Raw genomic sequence first — 20,446 nt, 5'->3', positions numbered from 1 at the left:
GTCTCAATTACATCCCCCTGTGTGTGTGCTGGGAGCGGGGGGTTGTCACTTATCACTATCTGAAATAACCGTGTGTGTTTGTTTGGTTTATTGTCTGTCTTCCCTGACTGAAACGGAAGTTCTTTGAGAACAGAGGCCATGGCTAAATGGTCCCTGGAGACCAGAACCAGGCCTGGCAATTGCAGAAGCTCAGTAGATATACATTGAGTGAGAAAACGGTGAATAGCTGAGTTAAATCTCAAACTTGGTGCTGAGGAAACCCAACATGGAACAACTTGTACTAGGTCGGTGCAAACGTAATTGCAGTTTTTGCCATTATTTTTAATTACTTTTAATGGCAAAAAACGCAGTTACGTTTGCACCAACCTAACACATTCTAGTAATATATTTCTTGAAATAGCACCAAAACATTTCCACACTTAACCCCATTCTTAAACACTGATGTGACATTTGAGGTCAAACTTGTGGAGTAAAGGAGGAGGTTGTGATAATTATTTCATGCCTGTAAAATTTGACCTGAGAATTTTGGGATAAATGATCAAAGTATTCTTTAAAGTTCTCAAGAAAGAATAAAAAGGAAGGTGCAAACTCTGGTTGGCACATTTTCATATTTTTTTCTAGTAAGGAAAGCTTTTGGCTTAGTTGTATTGAGACCTGGCTGTCATCATTAGGAAATCACAAATTAGGATAGAAATAGCTTCATAAATGTGACACCGTGACTCCATCGCCTTTGAAACTATTGCTCTACTCTGACCCCCAGGGAGATGTGCTCACGTCAGAGCTGGAATAAAAAAATTTAAAAATAAAATTTAAAAAAGTTTGTCACGTGATCCCTCTCAATGTAGCAAATAATAGGAGGAAAGAATTAAGAAGGGAAAGAGCAGACACTTAAGTGAAGAATTATTTAAAAAATAGCCATACAAATTGGAATTTGTTCAGGATACTCACAAGTCTGTAAAATTACCTATTCCATTTTATATATCATTTATTATATCTACTACGTGCAAGTAATTGTGCCAAGCCAGAAAAAAGCATTGAGAGTGGGAGCCAAGTCTTCAAATGAGCAAAGGCACTTAAAAGAGGTAGGAGAAACAACCCAAAAAAAGGAAAAGGGTAGTTGTGGGATACAAGGAAAAGTGGGGACAGGCAGGCATTGGAGAAAGTGTATGAGCTGAGCTAGCAGGCAGAGGGCTCAAAGCAAACAATGTAAAAGAACCACTGGACTTTGTGGTTCGTGGAATGCTTGTGTGGGTATTGATGACACTGATGACAATGGGGAGCAGGAGAATGGAGGGCCGTCCTCAAATGTACTGATACTTTACATCAATTCGGGCACTGGAAAGATCATGGCAAGAAAAAGAAGCAAAATAAGCCAGTTTTAAATGATTGACAATTAGACTTAATCCAAAGTTTCTGCTTTTTTGGAACAAAATATTACAGTTGATAACCTCAGCAAATGTTAGAATTGGAATGTAAAGCAGTTTTGTTTTATTTTGGGTTTTATTTTTTTCAGTCCACAAAGTAAACCAGTAATATATGATGGGAAAGGTTTATTTGAAATGACTCAGAATTAACAGATATCAGTAAGTCAGTGAGTGTCCCATAATAAAGGCAACAAAAAGAACTAAAGAAGAGAGGAGGAAAGGAGTGATAAAAACAATCATTTTATCTGCTGTTGGAAGGCTATGCCAGCTTGAGGCCTTAAGGAACTACGCCAGAGTTGAGGCCATTTTCTGAAGAAGGACCTAACTTTCTATGTAGTCCATTCATTCGGAGTTTCTACCAGACATCATTCCATGATCCCTTCTCCATCCCTTAGTCCCTTTTCTCTAAGACATATTATGATTGCTAACAAGCATGGAGCCATCCAGTGGGGAAGGCACCACAGCTGGGATTAATAACATATGCTCACAGGTTCCAGGTAGCAGCAGTAAGAAACCTGGGTCTTTGTTTTGAGGGGTTGAAGCAAGAATAAGGACAACTTTAAAATATATTTAAAATCATGTGTACAAATATGGTTTCATTTCATCCTCAGAACAACTATTTAAGGTAGGCAGGGTGACTATTATCACCCCATTCTACAAATAAAAATTTAAATGTGAGGTGTTATTTCTACTCTTTTTCCCCAACATGACCCACTTCACCATCATTGTGGTCTAGGTTGTGTAGGGCAAACTTCATGGGGAAGGTGAGTTTTTAGGACATTTCAGGACAGTGAAATTTTGCAGTGAAAGTTCGGAGATAAAATTACAGGTAAAAATACACATAGACTGAGAAAAGCAAGAAGACACTTGCCAGGCTAGCACTGAGGAATCGAATAAAGAATAAAATGAAAACATCAGTATATGGGGCTTGTATACCAGACCAAAGAATTTTAATTCTATCCTGTCATGATGGACAGCAGTGGTCAGGCAAGTGACGGAATGTCCGCATGTTTATGGCAAAATAATCACCTCACTAAATATGCAGGTTGCATTTACAAGGGATTGACTAGAAACTGGTGGGAAGTGATGAGGAACTACGTTAGATAGATGGTTCCAGAAATAAAAATAAAGGAACCCAAAAAGGAGGTGATTAAACAAAAGGCAAAATAATGCTGAAATATTAATTTACAAGATTCTATTACTCATTTCTGAACTTTCCATTAGAGATTCCAGATTTTCCAACAACCACCTTCACACAACTCAGATTTTACTAGCAATCCTCTTTTCTTTCACTCTCTTGTTCTTTCCTTCCTCCTATCTATCTGTCCCGATACAAAGAGAAGGGATAAAACGTCAAGGTCAAAAGGGGCTTTGTGGAATATCAAAAGGAGGTCAACCCTGACCAGAGTTTACACAAGCTATAGCATCACGCCTCCATCCCTTCTTAGAAAGAAAAGACTAACAGAAATTCACAAGCCCACGAATATCTTATCTCCGTTGCAGTGTTAATTAACCCACTCTTCCACTTCTTCAGAGCACTGTGTTTTCCCTTCCAATACTCTGCTTCCACTCGGGCATGGGGGTAACACATATGACGGGAAAGCAGGCCTTCTTTTGAGGAAATACCCCAGGGATATCTGCCTCCATGTGGTTCTGTCTATTTCTGATTCCAGAATCAGCATGAAGCACCATGAAGGCCCCAGCAACCCTGGCCATGCCTTAATATCACTCTTGTTTGTTGTTTCGTGGACATTTTTGGATCGCACTCTCTGAATGCATGTCTTTAAGGACTAGAGAGAGAAAAAAGAAATAGGAGTGAGAAGAGGTGGCAGAAAGAGAGATTCATTCTGTCCCTGAGTTCTTTTGTGGGTTCCAGAGCTCCCCACCCCATCTCTGATGAGCAGCAAGTCCATCCTGAGCTCATCTCTCTGAGCCAGCAGCCTGGCTCTCTAGACATCCCAGGGCCAAAATCTCCTTCAGGTAATACTACTGCACCGTGGAAACCCACCCATGTCTCTAAGATGACAACTCAATAATCAGATCTGTGAGTTTAAGGGGAAGATAGAGTTCCTCATTTCATTTAATGACTCTGTCTACCCCAGGTAACTCACAGACATTTCAGCAATGGTTTTTAGAAGATAATGGTTCCTTATAGCACCTTTGGTGGAGCCAGTCAGGGTTAGTATTAGGAGTACCAGGAATCTTCAAATTATATTGTATAGGTCACAGCCTGTCTTGGCTAGACCTGGCAAAGCAAGTACCAGAAGACTGAGACAGGCTAATATATGTGGGCTTTGGGGCTAGCCAGCCTGGATTCACATCACCTCTACCACTACTTGTTATTGAACTTGGGGAAATCTTTTAACTGATCTGTGCCTGGATTCTCTCATTTATTAAACAGAGATAATAATGGTACCTATATATAATAGAACTGTTATAGAATGAACTAAAATAACATTAAAGAAGTCAGCAGAGTTCCCAGGTACAGACTAACTACTCGATGCACGTTACAGATCTCTTCTTTATTTGTTCTTACCAGAGCTGTTGCTCTCTTTTCCTTCCTTGGACCAAACGGCTCTGTCGTGTTTCTGTCTTTAGAATCAACAAGGAGAATAGCAGGAGTCATAGAATATCGGAGTGTTAGCCCTGGAGGAAATCTTGGAAATCTCACTGCACTGATTTTCAGGCTGAGCTTTATGGTATCCTGAGGGCTCTGCAGGGGCACCTGAGAGGGCAGAGCAGGGCCCAGCAACACAGGGACTTGTCCTCATTTCTTTAACCCCAGCAGCCTCCCCGCCCCGCCCCCCGCACCCCCCACACTTAAACTGTCTGGCATATTAGAGATCCATGGCATATTTCTTTTAAAGAAACCGTTGAATCCCAAAGAGGAGAAAAAAAAAAAAGATTGAAAACCACTGAATTACAGTTCCATCTTCTCACCACACCCACGAAATGTACAATGACTCACTAATCATTAGCCTCCTGATTCTGGGGGCTTTGCGAAGCAGGCAGTTTTAAATCAGCCCTCCAAAATGGAAAGCCACTTCCTTGTACACCAAGTTCACCTTCCATTCACAGTGCTTTGCTCCATCTTACTGGCTTCTATGCATTTTGTTGAGTAGGAAACTGACACCCCCAGCTCCCAAGAATACATGACTTGTAACCCTGCTTAATGGCTTCTGACTCGCTTAGGGATAATTTGCCTTGCCAGGTCACATATCCTTTATGGCTAGCCTAATGCTCACCAAATGCAGGGAAGCCCAGGCTCTGACATCAATAGTTGACTGACACATCTCACCCCCGACAGAGGTCACACCAATAGCACTCTATGTCACAGACTCAATTACTGTGAATCTTTTTAAAAGCACTTTCCTTCTAAGGTGGACTTCCCTGAGATTCATTGTTAAGGCTGAGAGATTTAAGAAAAAAAAAAGAGAAAGAATTTTGTCTAACTGGGGTTTTCTCAGATAAATTCAATGAGAAGTCCCTTCTTGGTGAGAGAATGAGGTTACTTAGTTTTGTGAAATGAGCCCCATTTATCCTTATTTTCCCTTCAGGCTCCTCTTACTTGGTAGCTGCAGGTACTTTATGGTGTCAGAGTGTGATCGTAAATAACAGGAAGAAGCATTTTTGTCTCTTAAGCAGCACACTCTTCAGAGTTGGACACATTACCACTGCATTACATTACTTGCTAGAGACATGACTGGACCCTGGTGATTTAACTCAACGACATGCTGCAGAAGCTTCTAGGTTTGGATGTACTGGAAATGAAGTCAATCTTCCCGTCACCCACAGCACCCACCTAGCTAAAGTCAAAGCCTCTTAAATACACTGGAATCTGTTGGTCAGGGAAGGTCTGTTCTGCTCCTAAACATAGGATGATCCCTTCTCTCTTTGTTCTGGTGGCCTTGATCTGCTCCGATGTTAGTGTCCTGAAAGCTAACTAACCTTGGTTTCTCACCTTCCTCCTCTCTCCCAAGAGAAATCTTACAGGAGATCCAGAGACTTCGGCTAGAGCATGAACAAGCTTCTCAGCCCACGCCAGAGAAGGCACAGCAAAACCCCACCCTGCTGGCAGAGCTCCGGCTCCTCAGGTAAGAGAAAGCACCCATATCATCCCAGGGAGTATATATGCATGAGATCTCTGAGAAAGTCTAGCAATGTCTAGCCAGAAAACAGTCCTCAGCTACCTTAGCTGCTGACGTTTGTTTGTTTTTTTTCATAGCATACACGTAATTGCTGATATTTGGGGGATTTAGAGAGAAGCTGTTTATATTTTGTTCTTTCATTTGGTACAGGAAAAAGCAGTGTTTTTTTGTTTTTGTTTTTGTTTTGTTTTTGAGACAGAGTTTCACTCTTGTTGCCCAGGCTGGAGTGCAATGGCGCGATCTCGGGTCACTGCAAACTCCGCCTTCCAGGTACAAGCAATTCTCCTGTCTCAGCCTCCCAAGTAGCTAGGATTACAGGCATGCACCACCACACTTGGCTAATCTTTTTGTATTTAGTAGAGACAGGATTTCACCATATTAGTCAGACTGGTCGCAAACTCCTGACCTCAGGTGATTCACCCACCTCAGCCTCCCAAAGTGCTGAGATTACAGGTGTGTGCCACCACGCCCAACCGGCAGTGTTCTTTAGATCAAAAACAACATGTCTCACTAGGAACAATTTAAACATAGCTCTTTTGAGAAATAATTAGTTAAATAAACATCACAGGTTTTTAAATTTAAAAATTTACCCCTAACTCATAAAAGGAGTCTGATTTTCTCTAAGTCTTGATCTCTCATATCTTTATATTCAGATCTTTAAAAATAGGCATCACACCTTGTACTATAAATGAACATAAAAGCCTAGTCTTGTTTAGTCTGTCATCATAAAATACTTGAGTTAGAAGGGACTGTAGAAGTCATCTTGTTACCAGTGAAGAGTCTTGACTACGAAGTTGTCCAGCGTCTTGGCATTTTGAATAAAGAATTGGACAAAACGCACAAACAAAGCAACAAAAGAATGAAGCAACGAAAGCACAGATTTATTGAAAAAAAAGTACACTCTGCAGAGTAGGAGCCAGCTCCGGTAAGTGGTTCAAGAGCCCTGGTTACAGAGGTTTCTGGGGTTTAAATACTCTATAGAGGTTTCCCATTAGTTACTTGGGTACACCCTGTGTAAATGAGGATTTGGCCCAGGACCACTCTGATTGCTTGCAGGAGGCGACCAATCAGAGGCTGAAGTGAAGTTACAAAGTGACATCCTATGCAAACATTTGATTGGTTGCAGGAGGGGACCAATCAGAGTTACTTTCCATTATTCATCTGCCTCACCGTACAAAGGGAGTAGACTCTGATCCTTTTGTTACTTGGGCATGGAAAGGCAAGGTTTTCCTTTTCATTCAGTTCTAGGAAGTCAGTACAAATCGGCCTTAGTGTTACTGCCTCCAGACCCTATTCTCCTGCCTCAATCAGATTCTGCCGCTGCATTTCAGTGCACTTCTCAGAGTCGGAAGCTAGGGAGTAGCAAGCCTTGGAAAAGAAATGTGGTTTCTCCTACTACTCCCACACTGCAAAATGAAAGTCTTGCTGTGGGCTCCATTTCAGACTAGCTTCATACCATGCCTTGAATAAGGCTGGTATTCCAGTGTATTTATGTGGCAAACAACACAAGAATAACATCAAAGACATTCCCTCATATAAATATCATACTGATCTTTCACAAGGCACCTATAGTTGGAAAGTATTACATTCTTTTCTTTTTGTTTTTTGTTTGTTTTTTTGAGACGGAGTCTCGTCCTGTCGCCCAGGCTGGAGTGCAGTGGCATGATCTCGGCTCACTGCAACCTCCGCCCCTCCAGGTTTAAGCAATTATCTGCCTCAGCCTCCAGAGTAGCTGGGATGACAGGTGCATGCCACCACGCCTGGCTATTTTTTTTTTTTTTTTTCAGTAGAAACGGGTTTCACCGTCTTGGCCAGGCTGGTCTTGAACTCCTGACCTCGCGATCCACCTGCCTCGGCCTCCCAAAGTGCTGGGATTACAGGCGTGAGCCACCGCGCCCAGCCCATTCTTTTCATCTTCCAGTTTGGGTGCCAAGTATGTTCCAGGTATATCTGTAACTCTGAGTCATACTTTTTATAGTAAGTACAGATGCCTCTTTGCAGAAACCCTTGTCGAATTAGTCCCGTTTTCTTCCTCCATACAAAAAGACGAAATGAAGCAAGTTCTTTATGACTATGTTTGGATTTTACCAAGTTCCTGCTGATTGCATGGATGTTTCCGGAGGCTCTATCTTTGCTCTGCTCTTCAGACACTTTAACACCTGAGCACAGGCCGGGTGCGGTGGCTCATGCCTGTAGTCCCAGCACTTTGAGAGGCCGAGGCGGGCGGATCACGAGGTCAGGAGATCAAGACCATCCTCGCTAACAAGGTGAAACCCCATCTCTACTAAAAATAGAAAAAAAATTAGCCAGGCGTGGTGGTGGGCGCCTGTAGTCCCAGCTACTCAGGAGGCTGAGGTGGGAGAATGGCGTGAACCCGGGAGGCGGAGCTTGCAGTGAGCCGAGATTGTGCCACTGTACTCCAGCCTGGGGGACAAAGCGAGACTCCGTCTCAAAAAAAAAAAAAAAAAAAATTAGGTTTTAACACACATATACATTAGAAATAATCTGACAGAATATCAGAATAAAGGCACTTCTTTAGAGATGAATACATGTAGTGCTAGGAAAGGAAAATCACTATTTAGTCTTGTTTTCTCATTCTCCTTGGAAGGTGGAGGTTACACCACGGATTTGTTATTATACCTACATTTGGAAAACACTGGTGGAAACATAGAGAAGATTGAATGAAGACACTCTTAAATTAATTTTTAATTGAATTCGATGTCATATTTTTAAGAGATTACTACTGTAAGATAAATGTACAATTAGATTTTTTTAGTGTTGACTAATTCTTAATTAATTTGCCATTACTCTTAATGGCAAAAACCACAATTACTTTTGCACCAACCTAATAATACCAGTTAACGTTCTCTGATAGTTTTTAAATGCCTCTCTTAGTGTTTCTCACCTACAGCTTTAGAAGGTTGCTTTAACCCTCTTCCCAAAGTGCTTCTGTGGCCAAAGGGCCAAAATTACAGAACAGTATCAAGAAGAGAATTGGAAAGAAATCAGAAACATTATCTACTCTTGTACCAAAGACTACTGTGGATGTACCTGGAACACCATACACAGACAAGGTCAAAAAAAAAAAAAGAAAGAGAAAGAGAAAGAACACCTCCTGGATTTGTCACTGAGGAATATTCTTGAATGGGGCAAGACTTTTGAAATTAGAATGCTTCAACCCAGGAAGGCAAAGACTAAAATAAGATACCATTAAAGCATATAAAATTATGATGTTTCTCATCCTCTGGATTCAGAAAAGAAGCAATTTTAAAGGAAATTGAAAGAAGGATTGCTTCAAGAGTAAGCAGTCCTTACTCTCGTAAGGATTGCTAGTAAGTGGCAATAATAGTTAAAAATATAAATTTAAAAATTTATATTTTATAGTTATAAAGTTAAAATATAAATTTATTCAAAAAGAATTGAGAAATGTTTATAAATTTTAAATTCGTAATTCATTATAGAAGCAGCCTATAAGAAAGTAAATTAGAAATGTCCTCTGCTGCTTTGGGAGGCTGAGGGAGGAGGAGCTCTTGTAGCCAGGAGTTCAAGACAAGCCTGGGCAACATAGTGTGAAACCATCTCTAAAAAAAAAAAAAAAAAAAAAAAAAAAATTAGGCATGGTGGCACATACCTGTAGTATCAGCTACTCATGAGGCTGATGGTGAAAGATTGCTTGAACCCAGGAGACTTACATTACAATCAGCTATGATTATGCCACTGTACTCCAGAATAGGCAACAGAGTGAGACCTTGTCTCTAAAAAAAAAAAAGAAATGTATCATTTATATCACTAACCTGTCCTCCCACAAAATATCTTTCAATTGAATGAGTCATTGACCTAGCTCACTGTGACATTTTTATATCATCAGTTTTTCATTGCAGAGTTCTTGTCATAGTTTCATTTAATATGCTATCTATCATTGAGACTAGCCATATCCATTTATACATTAATACATACATGTTTAAAGTTTCCATGCAGTTTTAGTATATAAGTATGAATATTTCAAACTCAAACAGAAATCTTTGGGGCAATGGGAAAATTATATGTATTACTTATTCAGTAATAATCATTCAGTAATGGATTTGGAATTTATTTGGAAAGTATACATATACTTCAGAAGTGTGAACCATTAACATTCCTCATCATACTGTTTCATTTCTTTCCCCCTTTAAAGATATTTTTGGTACCTCTTAGTGTCAACATAAATGATTGAGTATAGATTGTCCTTAGTTGTTTTCATTCTTGCTGACAGTTTAATAAAAGGTCTGTAAAACAAAACAAAATTAAGCATGAACCTTATATATCATCTTCACTTGTTGAACAAGTATGTAGAAATGCCTTTATTTTGACTCCACTTTATGAAACCAAACTCAAACCCAAAAATTTAAATGGATTGTATATCTATGTGCTGTTAATATCTCACCTCTGAGAAATACCTCAATGGGTGCTGAAGATTTCAAATGTACTTTTCTAAATCATATTTCCAAATACTAAGGTAATCAATATTTTCTGTGAATTTGCAAAAGGGTTCTTAGATTTGGAGAATCTGGAGGATTTGCCTTTTTCAGTGACAATTTGGTTTTTGTTTGTTTCAAGAGACCCCATAGCACATCACAGGGCCCACTACATAGTAAGCATTCAGAAAGTATTTCATTCAATGGTTGATTAATTCAGGGTAGAAAGGTCTGAAGGAAACAAAATGTCTAAAAGGACTTTAATTCTGATGTAGTATGACTGCTAACAAAATAAACACTTCCAGCTGTAATTGTTCATTCATTTGACAACAGTTCCCTGCCTGGTAACCGTGTCGGAGACCCAGAGATGCCCTTTTTCTGATAGTCCACAAGTCCCTCAAGAATGGGAATGTGATTAGCTCAGAGAGTTGCATGCCGCTTCTGATGTCAGCTGCTTCTTTCTTAGACAGCGCAAAGATGAGCTGGAACAGAGAATGTCTGCTCTCCAGGAGAGCCGGAGAGAGCTAATGGTCCAGTTGGAGGGTCTCATGAAGCTACTAAAGGTAAGACCTGCCAAATAAATTTTTCCTAAGCTTATTTTCCATGTCGTCTGTGAAAATTTTTGCACATAATGTGCAATGGTTTTTCCAATTGCTGTATGTGATTTCCCTCAACATGTTGTTTCAAACTCAAATGTAAAACAATTTCTTAGACCAGTGTAGTAGTAGCTGTCAGCAATAGAACACATTCTTATCCATTTCCTGAAACCAGACTGCTGAGGGCCTTCATGGGGCAACTTCTTCTTGGCTTATTTCCAGTTTCTTTATGTCTGCAAGTAATAAAACTGGATTTATTTAGAAATATTTTATATTTAGTAGCTTTCAGCAATTCTGATTAAATTAAGAGGAGTGACTGTTAATATCAGTAAAATATTTTATTCCATTAGTATGCTTTATCAGTAGGTCACATGATTTCTAGTGATCTCAGATACAAACTCTAAGAGAGAATATCTCATTACTCTTCTGTAAGTAAAATGTTTAATAAGATGATTTATGGAAGTCTTCTATAGAGTGCTGTAATCTATTTTTCTCATTGGGAAGTGGCATTCTTCTTTTAGTAAAGCCTTATTCCCTTCTTTAGTATATGTTAAATTGCATTTCAAGTCAAAAGCAGGCAAATTATGGCCACATGTCCACAGTCAGCCCATGTGATCAGTGCCATGTGATCATCCTGTCTGATATAAACAAGCAAGAACTGGTATGGATTGGAACTGCGACATGCCAAAGGCAGGAAATGAAACTTCTGATAGGAGAATGATGAAGGGAAGACCCTGGGGCAGCCCATTTGCGAGAGAGGGTCTCCCAACCTTCAGTCCATGGATGTCCCACAGCCCCAACACACCAACATTTGTTGTTTTTATTTTGTCTGCCTTTTCTTTCTCTCTTCTTTTTTTGTCTACCTTTCTCTTTTTTTCTTCCCTTTTTCTTCATTTTTTTTGTTTCTTTCTTGATTTCCCCCTCTTTCCTTCTTTGTTTCATTTTTTGAAAGCTACTTTGTCCCAGCCACTATTCTTGTAAACTTTCTTTTGTTTTCCTTACTCTATTTTATTCCTTTTCCCTCCGTCAGTGTCCTCTTTAACAATTGGTATTGGGAATACTTTATCTTTACTCAACAAAATTGACTTTTCAGTAAATTAGACATGTACAGTATAGAATTCAATTCTTGTTGATCTATCTTGGGCAAGACAAGACTAGATAGTTCATAACCTGCTGCTGTTTCTGGCCTGTTAATCTCATTTGATAACCCAAAAATAAACTCTTTTTGCTTCCCTCTCCAAATATACCAAATGAAAAGGACTGAACCTATCTTTCCCCTCAGTGAATGACAGGAAGCTTTGAAAACTGCCCCCTGTGTTCCTATTGCTTCGGTCACCATTAGCTATGACTCTTTCCCTGTGGGATAGAAGTCTATTCACCAGCAGCCATGTTAGTATCAACCTAGCCTAACAGAGCACTGCCTTTTATCAAGATGTACACATACCAGGACAGAGAGATGGATTGTGTTGAAAAATGGTTGTACATGCAGAGAAAAGAGATGGGCCTGTAGTCTCAAATAACCAAGTAGACTTGGAGTGATAGTCACTGAGGTGGCAGAGGCCTGGACCTGCCATCAAAGCTGTGTTGATGTTTCCCCATCTTGCGTTCCTTCACACTGTGTACATGCTCTTACTGGAACCCTGGGTAACCTAACTGTTATTGATTCAATCTTTCTGTAGGAAGAAGAACTGAAGCAGGGAGTAAGTTATGTCCCCTACTGCAGGTCTTAACTAACAGTGGAGGGGCCTGCCGACCTGCGGTTTTCTCATTGCTTTTGCTCTAATGTATGTTCATGCTTCAGTTTGGAAAGAGAAAAAAGTCATACTAATTTGCTTCTTTTTCAATGTAGTGCTTGAATTGAGATATATACATTTAGCATTTTTTATAACTATCACTACTATCAGCATCAAAAGAAGAACTATGACATCTTTTAGAAAAGGGAACGAATTGTCATTTATTGGAAACATTTTAGATCCCCAGAGGCATAAGTTTCAAACCAGTCTTATGCTTTTCAAGTTGTTGATCAGACCCTTCTCTTAATAGAGAGACACCACAGTCACTAGAGATACACTGAGGTTCATGTCATCCCAAAACCCACAGCACTCAGAAGCTAACCTCTACACCCCCTCACGCTGTGAGTATTCAGTTCGGTTTCATTTTACTGAAAACCTGTGAAACCTCTTTCTATAAAAATCAGGCAATTAAATCCCTTTTCATCACATAATTATTGAGCCTTGTTCCCCATGGCTCACCAAAATGTGCTCAATCTTGTGAGAGAAAGACTGTACTCCGTAACTGACTATTCACTTCCCATCTTTTTGGCTCTTCCCCAAAGCAGAATCCTTACTGTTGGTTGACAATAATCTCTTTTTAAAAAGTAACTCTCAGCTTTTTCCTTAGCAACAGAGCCTTTCTGCTCGGGGAGACGAGAGGGTCATTACATACTTTTTTTTTTCTGGAAATAGGGGCATTGTGACTTCATAGCCTAAACTGGAGCTGTCTGAACCTGTGGTCAGGCTCAAGAGCCAGCAGGGGGAGCAGCATACTCAAAAAAAAAAAAAAAAAAAATCAAATCAAATTAAATTAAATTAAATAGAAGCAAAATAAAAGCAGCTTTAATTTCAAGTGCATGTACCACACTATGTATGACAATATATCCCAGTCACTAGCATTATTTAAAAGTTTCACATTATTTCCATGGATCAATTAGAACCACAGCCTGTCCAATTTCAACGTATCTTTTATTTCTTCTGTATGCTCTTTTCTATTATTCATTATGTGTGTTTGTGTGTAACAAAGAATGTTTGGAAAATGCTGGACACATTTTTACCCTTCATTCCCATGGTCTGTAAAAAAGGAAAGTGTAAAATCAATCTGTAATGTCAGACAATAAAGATAATGTATTACATTATTTTGTATTTTGTGAAAAAAATTACTTTACTAAATTAAAGTCAAATTTTAACAGAAGACAGTCCCCCTGGGTGAAGGACACATGACACTTACAGCCTGTATAATTGCCCATGAATGCATACATGGGATATTGCTATTGTATTTCCAATACACTTAGATCATGGTAAAGAAAAATGCCTTCTTCATGATACTTCTCTGCAAATGGCTTCTTTCCTTTCCTGTCTCTTATTTAGCATGTGCATAGAAAAAGGAAATAAGGCTCAATTATAACCTCCCTCCTCCTAAGAGAGGGCAATTATCCTGTCGTCATCAGCCTTGCTTTAGCCATTTCCCTTGGGGATACTTTCCAGGCCATTTCCCAGGCAGCACAATCTTGAAAGGCTCCTGTGGACCAGGAAGTTCATAAACGGATGCACAGAGCCAAACTGTGGCAGTGCCCCCAAGGTGGTGCCACTGCCCCCTCACCTTCCAGCTCCTCTCCACCAAGCCCCTCAGCAGCTTCTGCATCTCAGGGGGCCAACAGCGGGTACTGCGGTGTCGGTACCTAAGGACCAGGGCCCACATCACCCAGATGTCAGCAATACATCGTCTGGGTGGTGGCAGAGTTTGCCTATTTCACTCATTTATCTTTTTGCTTTTATACACAAGCCTCTTTTCAAAAAGGACCTGAGGCAGCTTACAAAAAAAGATATAAACAGTGACTTCATAAAATTGAAATAGAAAAATCAAAAACTAAAGAAAAGAAAATGTGAATATGCTAATCTTAAGGGACAAGGATGTTACTCTGCATGTTCTGGCAATGAAGCAAAAAAAAAAAAAAGAAAATATCGGTGGTTTTATCAGTACAGAAATACCACTTCTCAGGGGAACAAAATTTCTCTTGGCATAAAATATGAAAGAAAGTCTTCACTGGGAGCTTTATAGGAGTACTGGACAATAAAAAAGGAAAAAGAGCAGTCATAGATTTCATGTGGCTGTTTCTATACTGACCTCAGTCAAAATTAAAAGCAGAACCTTAGCAATCCCAGCCCTATAGAGTCGGTTCTGCAAGGAAATAAACAAATGCTGTCCAAATATAGACTTCTCCTGGTAGAACATGATCTAAGGAGAGAATTTAGAGGTTTTAGACTGGCATCTGCTTCTAAATTCTGTTTTTATTTATGAGTGTTTCTCCCCTTTGGGGACATTATCTTTGTAAAACCAAACTTAGAACACCCCCACACAACAAATTGTGCTGGATTTAATAACCTCTACTCGCTTTATCATAAGTCTGTGTGGTTCAATGTAGTGTTTTATTATACTGGCATATATAATTTCTACTTACATTGTTTCTTGTTAGAGGTAATGCATGAATTTATCCCTCTCGAGGAGAGAACATGAATTAAAAAAAATAGTGCCTGTAATATAATGTGATGATTATGATATCACAAGCAATAAATTTTTTTTACAAAACTTGAATAAGTTATCCTACCCTCTTTCTTCTTTGTGTATCTTTAAGATTTATTGAAGGAACCATAAAAAGAACACTCATAAAACGTTTAATAATGAAGGCAGCTGGGGTATAATTGCAGTACCAATATGTTCCAGAGTTTCTGGTATACTTCCAGTTCCAAATATTATGTACCAGTCTAAAACTGAGTAGCCTGACTTTGACTCCAGAAAGTAACGTCTCAATATTAGTTTTCTTAGCAAAGTTATTGGAATTAGACCTGAATTACAGTGGTACCAGATCTTTGCTCACAGCTGTAAGCTTAGCTTTCATGGTCATTAATTTCAAACTATTGATAATCCATGGCTAATAGGATTATTGTATAGATTTTAATAGCTATTGGATGTGAAAGCACTTTGTAAAATCTTATACGTCAGCTATAAGTATGAATGTATGTATATAGGTACACATACACACAGGTATATATAAACTTTTCAAATTTGATCCATATTTTACACACACTCACATACACACACACACACATTCACTTCTCTTCCTTATATTTCATTAACAGTGTCTCAATCAGGGAAAGAAATTTGAAAAGGACTTTTAATTAGTTCAAATCTCTTGTAATTGATTTTAACAGTAGAAAAAAAGAGTCATTTTTATGTTAGAGAAAGTGACAGACAAGTCTATTTCTGGTAACATTAGCTATGATCCTAGATATACTAATATCTACAGAGTGTGGCTTTCACCAAAATTTGAGTAGGTATATTAAACAGCTAATACAGTGAAGGGCTGCCAGTAACAGATGTTCTATATGAGTGCAATGAAACATCTGATATTTTTTCTTAAGTTTTATCTATAATAAACATTTTTGTGTGAGAGAGGTGATTAGTACAGGGTGCATATTTTAGTCAAGGATAAAACTAAGGCCGGGCACGGTGGCTCACGCCTGTAATCCCAACACTTTCAGAGGCCAAGGCAGGCGGATCACGAGGTCAGGAGATCGAGACCATCCTGGCTAACACAGTGAAACCCTGTCTCTACTAAAAATACAAAAAATTAGCCGGGCATGGTGACGGGCACCTGTAGTCCCAGCTACTCGGGAGGCTGAGGCAGGAGAATGGCATGAACCCAGGAGGTGGAGCTTGCAGTGAGCCGAGATCGTGCCACTGCACTCCAGCCTGGGCGACACAGCGAGACTCCGTCTCAAAAAAAAAGGGGGTGGACGGGATAAAACTAAGCTTATGTTAATTTTCAGGACTTTTTTTCAGACTTACAATAAGGATTCATTATTTTAAACTACATTTTAAACTTTGGGATCGAATTGTTTCTTATTTGGGAAGATAATGTCTATACATTGGTATTATGTTAAGTAATACAATTGTTCTAACTTGGTGGGGAAAAAAAGTCAAGCATCATTCCAAATTCCATCTCTTACCCTTATTCTCCTCTCTGTTTATAACTGGATGGTCCAATTAAGTCAGGAAATTGTAGTCATCAGGTTTCTACTTCTTCCAAACACTTTATGGAGTACTAGCAGGCCAGCAATAACCTGCTTGGGCCTCACCTTCCTGGCTTTTCCTAGTTCATCCTCTCTGGTGGGTATTCTATGCAGGTATGAACCAGTCAAAAGCGAGGGAGAGGGATAATTCACCTCAGAAATGATCAACTGCAATATAAAGATGATCATCTAGTGTTCAAAAACATACCCTCCCAGACTCGTTCTTTTTAAAATTAAGTATTGATTATTATAATTAATTCTAAGTAAGTAAATATTATTTCTCTGCTTAAAAACCTAGGAAGATGACTCTCTGGTTCATAATAAAGTCTACCTTGGAGGTCCTGAGACCTGCCTGTCTCCCTCTTCTAGCCTCATTTCTCTCTGCACCCAGCAGCCAGCCTGACACCAGAGCCACAATGGCCTTCCCACCCTCTCCACAATACGTCTCAATTTCCCATTCCTTGCTCCTGCTATTCCAAGGCCCAGGTTGCTCTGCTCTTCTCTTCTCCCCACACTTTCTCATTTCTGCCTGGAAATCTTCTATGTTAAAACCCAAGTCAAATGATGCCTCCTGCCTGAACAGTCAAAATTAATCACCTCTCATGTACCCCCACAACACTCTATACACAATGACCACTTTAAAAAGGCCGACTGTAAAAATTATCATCAATGTGATGATAGTCAGTGAATTTATATTGGAAGAAAGGATGAAAACAGGGTTGAATGCTGCTAAACACTGCTTTGCTGCACCTTCCCAGGCTGCTAGGTGCAGCCAGGCATGACCAGACTGCATTCTCAGCCAAAATGAGAGGCAGACTCTTCAGGTCTAGCAGGGAGGGGGACATATAATTCTCTGCTGTTTCACCAGGGTGTCCTGATTCAACAATTAGACATTTGCTCCTTTCCTTGAAGCATCCCTCATTTCTGGTGGTGAATAGAAACCAAAACACTTCCTGGAAAATATCAGAAAATGTATGAATCTTGTCAGACTTTTAAAAAAATTGATACAACAGCAAGTTGAGTAGACTTGGAGGATGGTGCATAGAAATTAATTTTTCATTTATTCTCCAGGAAGTGAGCTATTTTAAATTTGCCAAGTGTGATATATGTTTTCCTTCTTCCATAAATCAACTCTCTCCTTGGGAATTTTAGATCTATATATTGATCTGCATGGATCATTGTCCCTTAAGTCTTTGCTCCATTAATCATTGAGTAATTCCCAGGAAAGGATATTCACAGAGATTATTCACTCTAACTCTTCTACAGTTGTTAGCAGACAACCATGCCTCATGACCAGGCTGGAGGCCACCATTCCACCGAGGCCACTTCCTGTGAAAATGAAACTCAGTGACATCATCACTGATCTGCCCCAATGCCAAGAGGCCACTGCCTTTTCCTAGTGTTCCTACAAGAGCAGAACAGAAAGGAAGGCCAGAGATGGCATTCCTCACAGTGGGTAGGCACTAGGAAGATGCTATGCATCAAACTGGGCAGTGTCCTGACATGGAGAGATGGGGCCATGATCACCCAGGGTGTCAAGTGTCCTATCCCCAAAAGTCTGGGTAAAGTCTAGATGTGACGTGGGAGTTGCCAGTTGTGGGAAAGATGCAACTGATTATTCTCTTCAGCACAGGATCTTCCACCTAAATTCTTCACATAATCAAACTGCACGAAATTACACCAGTTAGAGATTCCTTTGGGAAATGGTGGCTATTCATCATTCACACATTGGTGTAATTTAGATTCAGTCAACTGTTTTTCCCTTAACATACAACGAGAGTCAATTATTTTCTTCTTAATGCAGAACCACTAATGGGAGTTTTGAAAAAGAATGCCCACAGAAAGGAGTAGCAAAAGTTGCCTTTGAGACAGAAACTGAGCAGGGAGAGATTGGGTGAGGCATGCCTCAGACCCACAGGAATTAGCAGAAGAGCCCAGTGCACTAGGAGATGGGGAGAGGCTTACAGAAAAGAAGGTGGAAGGGCCAGACATATGAGTCTTCTTACAAATGCTGCCTAGAGGGAGGAGCCCCCAGCACCCTGGAGAACCTGGTATAAGAGGTATAAGCAAGGCTGGTGTGCACTACAACCCCAGAACAGACATTAGGGTAGTGAAATATGGTCCATAGCCCCATATCTCAAATCACTAGAGCCAGATATGTTCCAGAATTCAGCATTTATCTGATTTTGAAAAGCAATATGATGCAGATATCGTATCAGTTGCCTCACATCCATTAAGACCAAATTCATTATGGAATGACCAGTGTTTGTCAGAGCATTTTTGGCTTTCAGAATTGCAAATAAGAGATTGTAGGCCTGTACTTCTGTACCAATTGATAAACAGTCCAAAGGCCCTCCCACCACCCTGAGCACCCACACATCTTTTCCATGATCCAGCAACTAAAAGGTATTGCCTGGCCCAGTAGCAGGAAGCCCTAGGACGCTGCTCCAACACCACAAGGTGGTCGTACTGAGTCTGTGCCCTGTGTCTTTTCCCTCTTCAGGCTGCTGAACCTTTCTATACTAGTGAAGCATAGATGAAAGCGTATGATGGCCGGTCACAGTGCCTGCAGTCCTTAGAATCAGCATGGCTAAGCCCTGAGCTTGGAGTCTAAAGACTGGAGATCAATTTTATCTCTGCCATTCTCTTGCTCAGAAACCTTGCGTAATCCAGTTATCTCCTCTTAGCCTCAGTTTGCTAATATATAAAATGAGAGTAGGCCGGGCGAGGTGGCTCACGCCTGTAATCCCAGCACTTTGGGAGGCTGAGGTGGGCGGATCAGGAAGTCAGGAGATCAAGACCATTCTGGCTAATACAGTGAAACCCCGTCTCTACTAAAAATACAAAAAATTAGCCGGGCGAGGTGACAGGCGCCTGTAGTCCCAGCTACTCGGGAGGCTGAGGCAGGAGAATGGCGTGAACCCTGGGGGGTGGAGCCTGCAGTGAGCTGAGATCGCGCCACTGCACTCCAGCTTGGGAGACAGCGAGACTGTCTCAAAAAAAAAAAAATTAATTAATTAATTAATTTAATTAAATGGGAGTAATAATACTTCATATGGTTATTAAGAGGATTACATGAAGTATTAGGGGTTAAAGTGCTTTATGGACTGCAAATTGCTATTCAAATATAGGATATTACCACTTGTACCACTGTACTAGGAAAATGAAACAAAACAGTGTATGTAAAAGTGCTTTATACATTGAATTACATACAAAAGTGGAGTTGTATTATTATGGTGAACTTCCCACCATGGAAGACAATCTGGATTCCCAGGGATGAGACGGTAACCCACCCTGATAGCCAAGAGAATCCTACTTCTTAATAATCATTCTGTCCAACTTCCCTTCTCTAGTCCCCACTCCCGGCTGTGATTGGTCGCTTGATAACAAGGACAGAGACAAAAGGCTCAGGAGCCTTGCTAAGGCCTCTGCCTTAAAAAGGGTGTACAAGAGGAATTGCCAAAGCAGGAAGAGCTCAGGGCACCTGACCAGCATCTGTCTCCATTGAGGGACTTTTTGCCAGCCATGGCCATCAAGGCTCCCACAGCCCAGGGCAGTCAGAGCCCCTGAGCTCAGCCCCAGCCCTGCCACTCTGGCTCCATCTCCTGATAAAGCAATTATTTTCACCTCTGTGAGCACTGGGCTTCACAACTTCATATTTAGAGTGAGAATGCATACTTCCCAGGGTCATGGAGAGAAATCAGTGAGAGTGTATGTGAAAACCCTTTGAACATCATAAAGCACAACACAAATGTGAAATTATTTATTATTGGCATGGGAAGGTCAAGGACGCAGTGGTAGCTCAGAAGCAGAAGGTTTCAAGGTAATGGGACCGAGCTGCCAGAGTTTGCTGGGGAAAACTAGGCCCCTCCTTGAGCAGGCCGAGGGAAGCAGGCTGCAAAAGCATCACAACCGGGCAAAGTTCTCTCCCTTGGGCCTGGACAGACCATTACAAGGTACTGTTGAGAGTGAAAGAAT

General features: G+C 40.4%; 1 protein-coding gene across 21 annotated transcripts in view; it reads left to right on the top strand.

Moving 5' to 3' along the window:
• The window catches only part of DTNA (dystrobrevin alpha), a 396,395-nt gene that overhangs the window by 358,332 nt on the left and 17,617 nt on the right, over positions 1–20,446 (top strand). For 12 of the 21 annotated variants that reach the window (XM_055234704.2, XM_055234694.2, XM_055234643.2 and 9 more), the window contains 2 exons: positions 5,405–5,518; positions 10,493–10,589. In XM_055234704.2, coding sequence (XP_055090679.1) covers positions 5,405–5,518; positions 10,493–10,589 — 211 coding nt within the window. Of the gene's footprint in view, positions 1–5,404; positions 5,519–10,492; positions 10,590–12,301; positions 14,994–20,446 lie in introns of those variants that run through there. The other 9 variants (XM_055234815.2, XM_055234766.2, XM_055234747.2 and 6 more) reach the window with 2 other exon arrangements.

Source organism: Symphalangus syndactylus, chromosome 1 (genome assembly GCF_028878055.3).
Source record: "Symphalangus syndactylus isolate Jambi chromosome 1, NHGRI_mSymSyn1-v2.1_pri, whole genome shotgun sequence".
Taxonomy (NCBI): domain Eukaryota; kingdom Metazoa; phylum Chordata; class Mammalia; order Primates; family Hylobatidae; genus Symphalangus; species Symphalangus syndactylus.
The sequence above is the reverse complement of the archived record's forward strand: the minus strand, read 5'-3'. Positions and strand labels throughout refer to the sequence as shown.